The sequence below is a fragment of the Solea solea genome, chromosome 21 (assembly GCF_958295425.1).
Source record: "Solea solea chromosome 21, fSolSol10.1, whole genome shotgun sequence".
NCBI lineage: Eukaryota > Metazoa > Chordata > Actinopteri > Pleuronectiformes > Soleidae > Solea > Solea solea.
Window position 1 is genome coordinate 17,061,177 of NC_081154.1, and position 14,357 is coordinate 17,075,533.

The 14,357-nt window shown below is 38.7% G+C and overlaps 2 protein-coding genes across 3 annotated transcripts; one reads left to right on the top strand and one right to left on the bottom strand.

The window, feature by feature from the left end:
* The first annotated feature begins 890 nt into the window (after positions 1 to 890).
* LOC131448622 (uncharacterized) lies at positions 891 to 4,200 on the top strand. Its single transcript, XM_058621230.1, has 5 exons — positions 891 to 992; positions 2,334 to 2,442; positions 3,115 to 3,234; positions 3,348 to 3,426; positions 3,831 to 4,200. The coding sequence occupies exons 1-5, from the start codon at positions 895 to 897 to the stop codon at positions 3,920 to 3,922; spliced, it is 498 nt and encodes a 165-aa protein (XP_058477213.1). The 5' UTR covers positions 891 to 894; the 3' UTR covers positions 3,923 to 4,200.
* A 1,606-nt stretch (positions 4,201 to 5,806) lies between these two features.
* On the bottom strand, positions 5,807 to 10,831 carry LOC131448621 (carbonic anhydrase 4-like). Of its 2 annotated transcripts, none has more exons than XM_058621229.1 (9): positions 10,737 to 10,831; positions 10,360 to 10,435; positions 10,231 to 10,257; positions 9,601 to 9,771; positions 9,295 to 9,443; positions 8,339 to 8,434; positions 7,531 to 7,609; positions 7,297 to 7,460; positions 5,807 to 7,201 (listed from the first exon to the last, which is right to left on the bottom strand). In XM_058621229.1, exons 1-9 carry the CDS (start codon positions 10,737 to 10,739, stop codon positions 7,022 to 7,024), a joined length of 945 nt encoding a protein of 314 aa, XP_058477212.1. In that variant the 5' UTR covers positions 10,740 to 10,831; the 3' UTR covers positions 5,807 to 7,021. The 2 variants fall into 2 exon arrangements, with proteins under 2 accessions (XP_058477212.1, XP_058477211.1); XM_058621228.1 differs by having other exon boundaries at positions 10,704 to 10,778.
* Positions 10,832 to 14,357: the final 3,526 nt, after the last annotated feature.

Sequence of the window (14,357 nt, forward strand, 5' to 3'; positions counted from 1 at the left end):
AGGACAAACCAGCCCCTCCCTAAGGGGGGCTTGGACCCCAGGGTCTGTAATCTGCTGGACTTGTTTCTGTACATGTGACACCTACTGCACGTCTGTCCGTCTTGACAGGGGGATCCCTCCTCTGTGGCTCTTCCTTTGGTTTCAAACTTTTTTCCCCCTTTAGTTTTTTTTGTGGAGTTTTTCCTCACTCGATGTGAGGGTCGAAGGACAGAGGTCACAGTGTCACTTTCTGTAGAGAGCGTAAAGCCCTTCAAGGCAAATTGTGTTTGTGATGTCGGGCTTTGGTCTCAACTCTGGCTTGTCAGGGGTTTGGATGTCTAATAAACTGTGACTGATCCATCCAAAATGGAAAGTATGCCCTCTCTCCTCATAAGACCATGCAGGTTTTTCGCCAGAAAAGCACATGATCATCTTGTGATGTTTTTTTTTCCCTTTGGCCTCTTTGTAGGTCTCAGTCACTGGAGATTTGGTCAGAGTGAGACAGAACTTAAAAATCAAAAGAAATGATTGCAAAAGGCGTTTTTAGACTGAAACTGGTCGAATCGACAGAAAAACCTAAACAGGTGGTGCTCTTTCCCGATCATGTAACACCAAATGCTGGTTCCAAGAAGGCGATCACGATACTCAAACTAATCATAATTGCAGTAGATAAATATTGCACTTCATATCTCACAGAAATCACAAAGTAACTGTGAAAGACATACAGAAGACACTGCACACCCATCCAGAGTGCACCAAACCCTTAACTGTCTGATCTTAACAACTAAATTGAATTTAGTCTACATCCGTTTCAGAAAAGCACATGATCATATTGGGTTTATTTTTCCCCCCTTTTTGTTACTTTAATGTGTATCTGCCACCGGAGCTCTCATCAGTGTGAGTAGGCTGCTGACAATGTATCCAGTCCACTGGTTCCGTGCAGTTTCTCTGGTCGTTGGCGTCTCCGTGTTTTGCTCTGCAGGACCACTTCATGCTCAGTGCAAAGTAGAATGGTTGGTGCATTTTCGTCTACATAATTATTTACAAGATTTGTTACATTTGATGTACTTTTTCAACCGTTTCATATTTAGGACATTACCATAGCAACAGTGTAACTAAAAGCTCAGTATTCAAGAGTTACAGGTTAACATATCTGTAATGAATATCTGTTTTAAGTCTTTAGTCTTCTTTTACTGCAGAATTATTTTTATTTTCTGTGTTTATGATTGTTTTTCCAACCTAGTGGTGAGATTTGGGCGAAATTTTCCTTCTCCACAGGATTACTCAGTTCATTTTAACTTGTGCTTTATTATACAACCAACCCTATACTGTATACTAGAGTGCAATCAAATAGTGTAGTACTTGTTGTCTCTGGTTTATGTACAGTATTTGATGCATGTATTTTTTAGAGGTTCAGGCTGTCATGAGCAGCTGTGAAGATGTTGTCTTGTTGTCTTTTGGCGTTGGTCTGGTATGTTGAGAGAATTTATAATGAACTATCAAAAATGAGAACTTTCTGTCAATTTACCTCTGACAATTAGCTTTTAATTCTGTTGTGTTCTTTTAATCCCTGCTCATGTAATTACAATTATCTCCATATGTTCTGTTATTTTCTGTCTATGGACACCTTGTGAAGGCCTTAAGCTCGCTTCATACTCACTGAACCAAATCTGTCAAGAAGATTGACATGCCAGGAATGATATAGCGCACAGGAATTCACTAATTCACAAGTTTTGTACAGCGCTTGTTTGACTGCATAGCAGACATTAAAGCTTGGATGGCCTGGAACTTTTTTAGATTTAATGAGGTCATATGGTTTGCACCAAGTGGTGTCACCACTTTAGCGACTGATGTTGCGACTTCATCCCTTTTGTGTGGGGAGACATTTAAAGATGCATTCAAGCTCACAGGAGCGGAACCATCGACGAGAGACGGAAGCTTTACCCCACACGACGGGCAAAACCTGAAATCAGGCTCCAACTTTGTCCCACTTGTACATCAGTGAGACTGAGCCTTTGCTGTGGTGGCTCCTAAATTGTGGAACAAACTGCCCCCCCCCCCCCCACATTAAACTTGCTCCCATGAGTTTTTTTTTTTTTTTAAATCTCGACTAAAAATCCACTTCTTCTCCTTGGCCTAGCCTGAACATGTATAAGAGCTGACAGTTTTAGTGTGTATGTATGTACTGTATGTATGTATGTATGTATGTATATCTTTTAGTTTACATTGTTTCATATCACGATTTTAGGCTTTTGCTTTTCCATGTAGGCTGTAGACTCTTCCTCACACATTCAGAACAACCAGGTGACTCATATGGATCTTCACTGACTGAGCTTTTTTTCATGCACATGTAGGTACTTTGGAATACCATGTCAAGTGGTTAGTGAGTCCCTGGTCTCACAGATCAAGAAGTGGGGAACCATGGCCGGCTGTACCATGGGAGGACAGAGGTGCCTTTACAAGGTAAATGTATACACCACACAAATGACTAATCTGTTTTCCTAAATAAACACGTATCCAAGAGAAAATACATCTGCAACACTGTCAAATGTTCATATACTGTCAGTATATGAAAACATGACAATCAGACATGTTTCCGTGGTGTGAGTGCCGTGTGCTTAGCAGAAGTGCAGACACAAAAACTACTCGAAAGTAAAATCTTTCACTTCCAAAACCAAAATAAAATAGGCAGTCCAAATACAACAAAAACACGACAGCAAGGCTGGGTAAGCGACAAAATCAAAGGAGGTAGGTGATGCTGTAAAAAAAATTAAAAGCAAAATAAGTTACCATGGCTGGCATCAAAAGCTGAGAAGGCAAGGATGAAGGCTGCGTGTTACCGGAAGGAAGACAAAACAATCTGATGGATACTGGTGAGCTGTTCCTCGCTTTTAAACAGGAGTGAATGAGTGGTGGCAATCAGCGTAATCTGCTGCAGGTGAGTTAGAGGGAAACCAGGTAAAGGGGTTTCTCCTGCCAGCCTGCAGGGCTTTTTCTTTTTTAATAATTTATCATTTAGTTCTGCCTCCATCAATAAGTTTAAAGGTGTGTTATTGTATGACTTAAGAGAGAAAGTTTTCTCAGGAGTTTTAAGTCACTGTTTTTTTACTCATAGTTGGTTTGCTCTCTCTTCAGCTGCAGTCTGCCTCCATTCACTTCATAGCAGCCAAACACACCACTCCTTTTAAGAGGCATGTGGACGACATCAACTTCCGGCTGGTCTCCTATCACTTCTTCACATGCTGTCATGTTTCGGTAAGTTGTCATTTAGCACAAATTCATTAGCTGACATACAAAAAACACACACACACACACACACACATACACCATCAGTATATGTATATAATACATTTGTAATTTGTCTTTAGGCCATGTCCATTTCTGAGACGTGGCACACCATTGAAGATCATGGCACCAACTACTGCAACCTCTACAATCTAATGGAGGGTAAGATCAGACACAGACAGCATTGTATTATATTTTCAGAAGTGTTTTTTTTTTTTTTTTTATCAGTGATATGATTATATAAGAACATTTGACACTATGAGCCTCAATAAAAAGAATCATAATGGATGTAACTAAATGTATTTTTAAAAAATGATATATTAAAACAAAATGATAGAATAAAAATGAGAATACTACCAATGACAAAGAGCAAATGGGGATGATGGTGAAACGTAAGAGCAAGGATTTACGTATTGAATTACAGAATTCATGTGTTCATGTGTTTTAAAAACAAACGTTTCACGGTTCCTCAGGGTTTTCTTGTACAGTCTCAGCAGTACTTGTCTGTGTACTTCATCTGTGGACAGACATTTAACATGCCCCGTCTCTTGTCATTTGTCAAACAGGAAGTGGTCTTAATGAAGCCCGTGGTTATAAAGAGGTGACCAGTGACTTCCAATGTACACAGCGTTCTTCTGCTAACTGCACTGTCTATTGATGGACTATATAGACGACCAGAGTCCATCAGAGCCAATGTCCAGCCAATGTTTTGGCTTTCCTCTTCTTCGAATGTTGTAATAAACTCTCAGTTCTACCTTCTTGCTGCTGTTGCTATTTTGAGTACATTTTCTGTGCTCCTTACATAGTAAGTAAGTAAACTTAAGTGAACAGTCTTTCCATATTTTGCATGTATTGTCACATTTTGTTGACAGATATTATGAAATGTTTTATCCCTGTCTATTTACAGTATTGGCTCATGTTTTGTTAATTAAAGTTGTATTGATTACATACCAATTCAAGTAAAATTACTGAATGACTATATTGCATTAAGATGAATATTAATTCATTTGTTTAATTTAGGAAAGACCCCTACTGGTTACGTGGGTAACGTGCAAGATCACGGTTTTCTCATGCTCAATTTGAACACAGGTGAAATGGAGGAATAGATGCTCCTCAGTAAATAAGAAGAAAATAAGACGTTAAAAGGACATTTCATACGGTGTGTGTTTTGTTTTCACGTTATTCTGATGTTTGCGGTCTGTGAATGTAAAAACCTTAAAGAGGTATGCTGAATGAAAAAGTGGAGAAGGACAAAATAGTGGCATTTCTCCGGTTGAATTTGGTTCACATCACAAACAAGAGCTTACACGCTTCAGCAGAACGTCTGTAATATTGTACAGGTTCAACTTTCCACTATACACAAGGGCAGAGAAAGTTGAAGGTGGATCCAATCGGTAGCACAACAACCCCACCACATTCAGCCTGAGACTCCACAAACTCAACTTCACAAATTCAAAATACACACATACATCCTTAACTCATCGACTTATATTATATCTATAGTATTTTTCTATTTAGAAAGAACAGCATTGCAAACTTTAAAATTACAGACATTATCTGTAATTTATCTGTAAATTATCTGTAAAACAACCTGCCAGTTATTTTATGTGAAATAATAATACATTTCTCCTTTTTTTTTCTCCTTTTTTTTCAGTAAATTTACCAGATTAATTATACATTACATTTTCTTAAAATACATACAAATGTATGTAAAATTATAATTATTATCCATAATAAAAAACTGCAGCACATTATATAAAGAATTACGACAGTAAAAGCAATCTACATTATTTTCTTTTTGAAAGGCACATGTCATTTTACATTTAAACTGTAATTAAAAGTGTGACAAGGTGTTATACAAAGGTTAATGTTCTTTGTATAATATACATATATATATATATATATATATATATATACAGTATATATACATAAAACAATCTGTGATTCCACAATTAAGTCTTATTTTCTATTATTTTAAGTGAATAATACTCATACATAATACATAGTGTTTTATATGCAGGCTAACAATGTACTTTTTTTCTGCAATTTATTCGGATTAAAATGAATGTGTACTTACATTCAAACTATGATCCTGGGTATAGAATGCAAACTTTTTCATTACATTTATACAAGTCATATTTTCACATAACATAGTCAAGCTGTACTGCTCTTGAGGGTGAAACTTTCACCCAATCAGTGAGTAAAAGATCAGTGCATGCTAATAAGTATTTACTGCATCTCTACTGCATATTAACTTAGTGATTACTGACTTTTTAGAGTCTCTACAGTCTTTATTGACTTTAAGGATTTGTTACCAAGTAGTAACAGAGTCACTAAAGGGTCATTACAGGCTTAATGCACCTTAAGTGTGTCCATACTGAGTCTCCACTGATTCTTCACTGAGTCCTTACTCACATTTTACTGAGTACTAACTGATTCTCTACGGTCTTTACTGAGTCTCCATTGTAAGTGCGTGAATTGTGATAAACAACATCAGTGTTCATCATACTGACGCCTCATTACACCAACTGAAATAGGCTGCTCACCTTTAATCGTTTAATTTGATCACTGAAATATGGCACCATTTCATTTGTTCACAGTATGTGCATCAATCAAAACATCATATTCCATAATATCTGGTTACAAAATGTATATATTTAAAAAAAAACAAAAAAAAAACATTTAAAATGACCCTATTACTGTTACAGTCACCGGTACCGAACAGTTCATCAGTCTCAAATTAAAACTGAATTAAAACACAAAAATGCGTAATGAGATGCATATATTATACTTCACCTTTTGACTTTCCATTTTGTGCCTCACATAGCTTTAATGCTTATATAAATATCAACCAAGTTACAAAGACCAAAGTTGAGAACAAGTGAGTGATCTTCTTCCACCAACGGAGCCTGAAGCCATGTATCTGTAACCCGTCTATGTCATTAAATAACCACCTACATTCTATTTTACAATGATCCTGAGAGAGTTAACAGTTATGTGCATATGAAATATAAGAACGACATCTACCGGAGAATCGCAGTACAAGACTAAATTTACTTTCATGTCTAACCACTGCTGAAGCAACTGGAGTTTTCACAGACTTGGATGAAATTGTAAGTGATGAAAACGAGGACACCTCTATCGATTGCTCAACCGACATGAAACGTGCTCGAATTCTGGATGCAATGCATTTAAAAATGTTTTTGCAATGAGTGCAATGCTTAAAACTGTTGGTGCACTTATTAATATTCTTAATATTGTGTATCACTGGAAAACAACTCACTTAACTTGACTTTTTTGTGATATCAAGACTGATCTTATGTGCGTATCGCAGCCTATATATTAAATTAAGGGCACAAATAATTAAGTTAATAATAAGCAGTTCAAGGTTGTCCAATTTCATGACAAATTTGTTGTTTTATGAAAGAGGCACCTGAAGATGGAGTATAGTTGTGTGTGTTTTTTATTTTTGTTTTAGTTTTAATAATGAATGGTCCATAAAACTGAGGAGGAAGCTAATTTGAAAGTACTTCAACTGAGAGGACAACGGTTCACTGGTTGTAGATGAAACGCTTACATGGAAGAGTTGACTACCAATCATACGACAGAGTATAAGAAAAATCACAACTTGAGAGGAGCGGAGCAACACTTAATCTGCCTAACATGCGTCATTTTTGTTGCTAAACACATCTTACAAGTGGCGAGCAATTGTTTGGACAAGGCTAAGTTCACACGGACTCATATGTGAAAGGAATGGTTACAAACATCTCCCCAGTATGAGGCTCAGAGCCACCAGCCCCAGAGAATAGAAGACTGTAGAAGAAGAGTCCGAAGCCTGGGTTGTGACTGCTTGTGCTGGCTGGAGGTTTCTGTAGACTTTCACCATTAAAGGCGATGAGCTGTTGCCGATATGCACCATTGTGCTGAAGAGGTCAATCTGGAGATGGGATATTAAATGAGTTAGTTGTGGGAGACTCTGGTGGAGCACATGTAGTGGTCACGGTGCTTATAAGGCCCTCAGGGAAAACTCACCAAATCTTTGCTGACTTTGATTGGCTCCTTGAACACAGTCCAAACCACGATCTCATTGCAAGTAGGGGTGGTTAAGGAGCCCAGGTAGCGATAATACTTTGTGCGATTCACTCCTTCCAGGAGATCATCCAGTGAAATCCCAGATGCCATTGACACCGAGTTACCTGTGGACAGAAACAACCTCTGAAGAGACTGCAGCTGACATGTCATTCCAGGGGTAAAACATTTCCTTACCTTTCTCTGTGATATTGGCCAGGTAAGACGTCAAGGTCTTCCAGCTAGCTGGTTGGCCAGTCGCATCACCTGACATTACCTGAAGGAATGCACACCATAATATATTTGGTTGTTTTTCTACACACAGTGGAGGGAAAACATGCTTGAAACTAAAGAGAGAGAATTCAAACATGCAGTGAAGAGTCTAACAGCTGAAACACTGGAAACAAGAAATATCGGTTTGCACCATGTGACAGATTCATCACCTGGGACTTCATGTTATTTGACTTGCCAGACTGTGGTTGTTCCTGACAGTGACCACCAGACGGCGCTACTATTACAACACATCAGTTGTGCGTGTTGATGTCACATGGTGTTCTGGCTTTATGTCTTAAAACAGCAGGTTTTTTCGAAGCAGAGATAACAAATACACTGAGGATATTTTAATACGAGTGATGTATGCTGTAGTTCACAATCACCTCTGGAGGGTTTAAGCTTCAAATCTCAGGGTAGTGACAACGCAGTTTCATCAAGAGATCCCTCAAAATCACCAAAGGACAGGGATGAGAGTTGTTCAACTGCAGTCTGTTCATTAACTTTTACATTTCATACCCAAAACAGGGATCGGTTGATAATAATAATAATAATAATAATAATGCATTTTATTTATAGGCGCCTTTCAGGACTCTCATGGTCACCTTAGAAAAAATAATTACAGAAACTTTTTTTTTTATGTCTTCTTCATGCTAGCTCACCTCACAGGTGAGAGCAATCATGTGTACCACTTTAATAGATTATAAATTCATAAATAAATGTGAATGTGTTTCACCTCAATGAAGAAACCAAGGGCCGCAAGTCCTGTAGAATCTGCAACCGCCAGGGTTGTGTTTCCATTCAGAGATGACTTGATGTTCACAATGTGCAACTGTGGGAGTTAAAAACACCCCAGAAAACCCTGTGAATATGAACGTGACTCCACTATGTATGTTAACATGGTGCTTTCAGACCTGTCATTAACATCGAACTGATCAAACTGATCAAACTTTAAAAGTGGTTTAGGAAGTTCACCCATGAAGGAATTATTGATATAGACATCGCTGCAGTATTAACACTAATGCAATTTCAATGATTCAAATCTCACAGTGTTACAGCAGCTTCCAAACTGCTTTGATTGATTTTGTTTCACTGAGCTTTCTTTCCTGGGCACTCACACTAATACACAGAGACTACAGAAACATCTGCATGGTCAGACCCTTATAAAACAGCCTAATATCCAGATAAATGTGAGTCACAGAAGAGGCAGCCAGGAAGCATGTCAATCGTTTTTTGCTATTTTAAAAGATTCAGTTAAAGATTTTTGATATATTTCTGTTATGTATGAGCCTTGGTTGTTGTTTTCTTGATGATGTAAGATAAGATAGTCCTTTACTTGTGTCCTTTTGTATCTGGTAGAATTCCTTTTCTAATTTGTAGTTAAGTAGCTTGTGTTGCCACCTGTCATTATCTTGTTTTATTGGCCCCGCCTTTAACCGGTCCTTCAGTTTTCTAGCATCATCTGTCTTTGTGCTCCCAAGTCTCTTTTCCCATGTTTGCCTTTTGTTTGTGGTTCTTGTTGTTCCTTCTTTCCCTAGTTCCTTTTTGTCTCAGCTTACAGATTCAATTTTGGATGGTTTGATGTTTGATGTTTTATTTTAACCTCACGTTTACCTTTGAGTTTCGTTATCTGCAATTGTTCCATTTGTTAAGCCAGTTTAGCACATGGAAGAAAATAAAAGACGAAATTACCTCCATGGGGTAGCGCTTTCCGTCCACAGTGTGCTCAGAGCCAGGAATGGAGGAGCCCATTCCCCAGTGCAAGTGGAACTGCAGGCTGTTGTAGGCCTCAGGCAGATCTCCTCCTGAAACCTTCACACCGCTCCCAAAGCTAACCTTGACTGTAAAAAAAAAAAGAAGGTAAAAACCAAACTTATGAAAGCAGAAGAAAGGTGTTTGATTGGCCATGCAGGTGCTGACATTTGCCATTAAAATCTGCTGGCCAAGAAACTTAGAAAAAAAGACACCATCAGACGTCACACAGACACACCCACGTACCTGTTTGGCCAGTGTTTTCGATGCTTTTCAGGGCAGACTTGCTGTCAAAGTTTTCAAAGGTGAACTCAGACAATTTAGAGTCAGTTTTGGCAGCTGATGAGACGATGTTTATGGGTGACTGTCTCGTCCCATTACAATATTTAGTCGCAATGGTTGCCCAGGTGGCATCATCTAAAACAAGACACAGACAAGTTTCTAGAGGAGCAGCAGCAATGGCGAGGAGGAGACATTAATGTCACACTCTCCCGAGTCAACCTCAGCTAAGGTCAAAGGGTAAGGACACTGTCTCACTTTGGAATAACCTGGAATAACCATAACCTGAGATCCATTTCATTCTTTCATCATCTCTTCACATGAGCATTTTTGCAGGACTCTGTGTTCACCATTAAAATCCCTTTTTTAATGTTTCTGTCAATATTTTTTTGACTTATTTTACAGCTTTTATTGTTTATATCTGTTTCTAATTCTGCTTTTAATATGGTATGCCTTCATTTTACCATATGTCCTGCAAGGTACTTCATTACTGGGTTTGAAAAGGTGCTTTATAAATTAATAAAATTATTATTATTATTAGTAGTAGTAGTAGTAGTAGTAGTATCATTGTGACATTTAGAGGAAAAGATTACTCACTGCAGGTTGGCTGATCGTAACACCAAGCTGCAGAAAAAGAAAATCACTTATTAATGGCTTGTAGTCTCCAGAGAAACACAGTGTTTATCCAAGTGTTTAAATCAAAGATAAAACAGTCAAAATACCTACCAACTGCATTGCCGGCACAGTGTGTGCTTGATATGAGGGCACAGGCAGCAACCACAGCTCTTAGAAGGAAATTCATCTGAAGTAACAGTAACAGTAAAAGTCACTCACCAAATCTATAGAGCAAAACCAGTGAACATCCACCACACTAAATCCTTGGTGCAGAAATACTTAAATAAACCAAAATTAACTAGAGCACAGACATTTATTTTATTATTATTATTATTATTATTACTATTATTATTATTAATAATAATAATAATAATAATAATAATAATAATAATAATAATAATAATAATAAAGCAGGTAAGTGTCAAAAATTTGGAGCAGATCTTTGAGCAATTGACCTGAGCAGCGGCAGCAGCAGCAGTGTGTCTTACCATTGTAGCACCTGTACCTTTGTCTGTACCTTTCTGTGTCTCCTCTGTCAAGTGGGGGCCTCAGCCTCCCTCTTTTATTCGCCCTGCTCATCCAGCAGCAGCCGAGAATGCTCCTCCCTGCAGGAACTTTTACACTGAGCTCTCAGTGGTTACTCATTGGGAAAGTAAAAGGCAATGAGATTCTGGTAAATGTAGGTATCTTTTGTCATTGTCGTTTATTTTTGTAAAAGAAAGAAAAATAATTTTTGTTAGAAACATTTTAGGACCAAAAGAACAACATTTATGAACAAAAATAATATGAAAATCAAGTTTGGTCCTAAAACTACACAAAAAATCTTTTTGTATTTCTGCAAGAAGGTTATAATGGAGAGCTGGGCCTATGTTTATCATGTCAGAAATGTCCTTTCAAATGTACAAAGAGATCGATGACAGAATAATAGACAGAGAGAAAACATCTGAGACAGCTCGAAATTCTTTAATGACATGAAGAAGGCACGCAAAGGTGGATCTGCCAGCGTATCCTAAGATGACAGCTCTGCATCACATAGTTACACCTCTGTATTTTCCAAAATACATAAATGAAAATGCTGCTGTCCATAGACTAACACAATATTCAGTACTGGTCACCATTTACCATCTCAAGTGTTCATTTGATATAATGTCATATCCATTTTTGCTAAAAAATAGCTTTTTTATGCTAAACTAGTGACCTCCATCTCACACCTGAACAGTATAGGACTCTGACTCTCTTCAGAATCAGAATCAGAATCAGCATCAGCTTTATTGGCCAAGTATGTGAACACATACTTGGTACATACATTACATTACATACATTACATACATTTGTATGTAATGTGTTAACACGCCTGTGTTTGTTCTCATGTTAGAAATAGCTGCTGTTAATAAGGTCAACTATGCTACAGTACACGTGTCACTCATTTGAGACGGTAATATGTGAGAGCAACTTTCAATCATATGACATGAAAGACATCATGGTCGCAATGGTCGCAAGTTGGACTCCACCCCTGGCTGATTGTACTCAATTCCATTGTGAGTCGCTTTGGATAAAAGCGTCTGCTAAATGACATGTAATGTAATGTAATGTAATGACATTCAAAATGCCAATTGTACAGACATATAATCATAATTTAGCATTTACAGGGCCAACAGTACGGCTAAGGTTGCACAAGACTGTATGTGACATATATGTGATACATAATAGCATATACGAACATATTGCCCCTCATATATATGCGCATATATAATATCTGTACCTATATAAATATTAAAACTAAATCCTCTATATGCAGATGATATACAGTGCATAACAAATTTAGTAGACCACCACAGCCACAGCTGCCCTATGTTAACAGCATTGGTAATTATCAAAATCATTTTAATGTTGGTTAATACACCAGTATGTAGAACCTCTTTAACCAAAATTATATTTTCAATGCCAAAATGTAATTAGGGCCCGAGCCACGAATAGCAGGGGCCAAAACGGCTCCTGGCACAAATTCATGCGAGGAACCTATTGTTATCCTTCAGATTAATTTTATTGGGGGTTATTATTTATTGATTGGGGAGTTAACGTTGCTCAATATAGCGCCCCCTGATGTGAAACGTGGATGGAGCACGCCAAGTGCGCCGAATTTCACGAAACTCGGTGGGAAGATGTTATAGCCAAAGACGAACCAAAAAAAAAAAAAAGTCCACTGGGACCACGGCCTCAACACAACAGGAAGTCGTCCATTTTGAATTTGACGTCCATCTTGGCGATTTGCACGCTTCATAAATTAACAAACTCGCCTGAGTGCATTTATCGTACGGATTATTATCCATGAATTGGACTGTAGACAGATAGTGGCTATTTGTTTTTATTAAAGTGCGTAAGAACGAGTAAGAACAACTCCTGTGTGATTGTGTGAGGGATAGCTAAAACCTGAGAAAACACTTTCATGGTCTCTGAAAGCCCTCATTCTGCTGACACAATTGTGACCATTTCTGGTCAGTCATGAGCTCTAATCACTCCTCACCCCGTCAGGACTGCAACAAGATATACAAGATTTTTGGGCTTAGGTCTGGTTCAGTGGCATAAAATCGACATGGTACATTCTTTTGGGGAAACATAGAGTAAACTTTGGTGAATTTAAATGTTTTTTGCTTAAATACAAATATGGTTTAAACAAGATGTATAACAAGTAAAAATATGGGATAAGAAGTAGAAACTGATAGTGTTTACAACTGGAGTGTGCTATTTACGACAGGACAGTGAATGCAACACACAGACTATAGAAGTCATCCATGGTGGATGATATCCTCCTGGACTCAATGTATGTGTCCCTTGGATCATTGCCAAAGACATCACACCGAAAAGACCTCAACAACTACAGACCAGTGGCACTAACATCTCATCTGACGAAGACACTAGAGAGGCTGGTTCTCTTCCATCTCATCTGGAGCACAGTAGATTTTAAGGAGAGCCCAGGGCCAAGTAGAAAGGGAGCTTCCCCACCTGGTCACCATCCAGCCCACGCTCCTGAGGGAAAGGCTGGAGCACACAGGGGTGGACCACCACCTCACAGATTGGATTGTGGACTACGTCACTAACCGTACACAATATGTGAGGACATGGGACTGTGTGTCTGACATGGTCGTCTGCAGCACGGTGGCCCCGAAGGGAACAGTCCTGGCTCTATTCCTCGTCACTCTCTACACTGCGGACTTCATGTTCAGGTCACCTCAGAAATCTCTGTTGACTCCACAATCATCGGACTCATCAACGATGGGGATGAGAGGGAGTGCAGAGAACTGACGCAGGAGTTTGTGGACTGGTGCCAGCGGAACCAACACCAGATCAACTTTGGGAAACCCACAGAACTGGTGGTGGATTTCCGCAGGCAGAGACAGTGAAGAGCTCCTTCAGTGACAGGCTGCTGCACCCTTGGTGTATTTAGGAAAGGAATTGCGTGTCTTTCCTCCCTGCTGCAGGCAGACTACAACCAGCACTGTCAGTAGACCACACCCGCACCAAAACTGCCTCAGGCCCTGTGCAACACTGTCTTCCCCGAGTGGGAGGGAAGTATTGTTGAAGTCTGCCATCTCTGATTGCCTTGTTTACCTTGTTTTCATTTGTTGTCTTGCACGTATTTAATAACATTTAATAGTCTTTATTTCCTTTCCTTATTTCTAATTTCCTACAGTGTTGTGATTGTATGCTGCTGTAACACTGCACAAATTTCCCTATGTGGGACGAATAAAGGATTATCGTATCTTATTCATCCTTTTGCCATCGGAGTAAGCATTTTTCCTCTCTACTAATTATGTACATTATTATTATTGATCAGAGTCTCTATGAAGGACTGCATATTTCCCGTCAAGTTTGTCTTTTATACTGTAAATCCTTAGCTGGGGTAAACTCAGCCAAGTCTACCAGCGATTAGATTTTCGCTTCGCACATATTTGGCAAGGATGTAATTTTCTGCTTAATGTGATGACAGAGAAGCGACGTCTAGGAGCTTCTGTACACATCCAACATGAGCAGCTGTCCTTTGATTTAGCTGTTGCTTCCATTTTAAACAACTTGTTACACAGAGCTCCCCCAGGCAAAAGTCGCTAGAT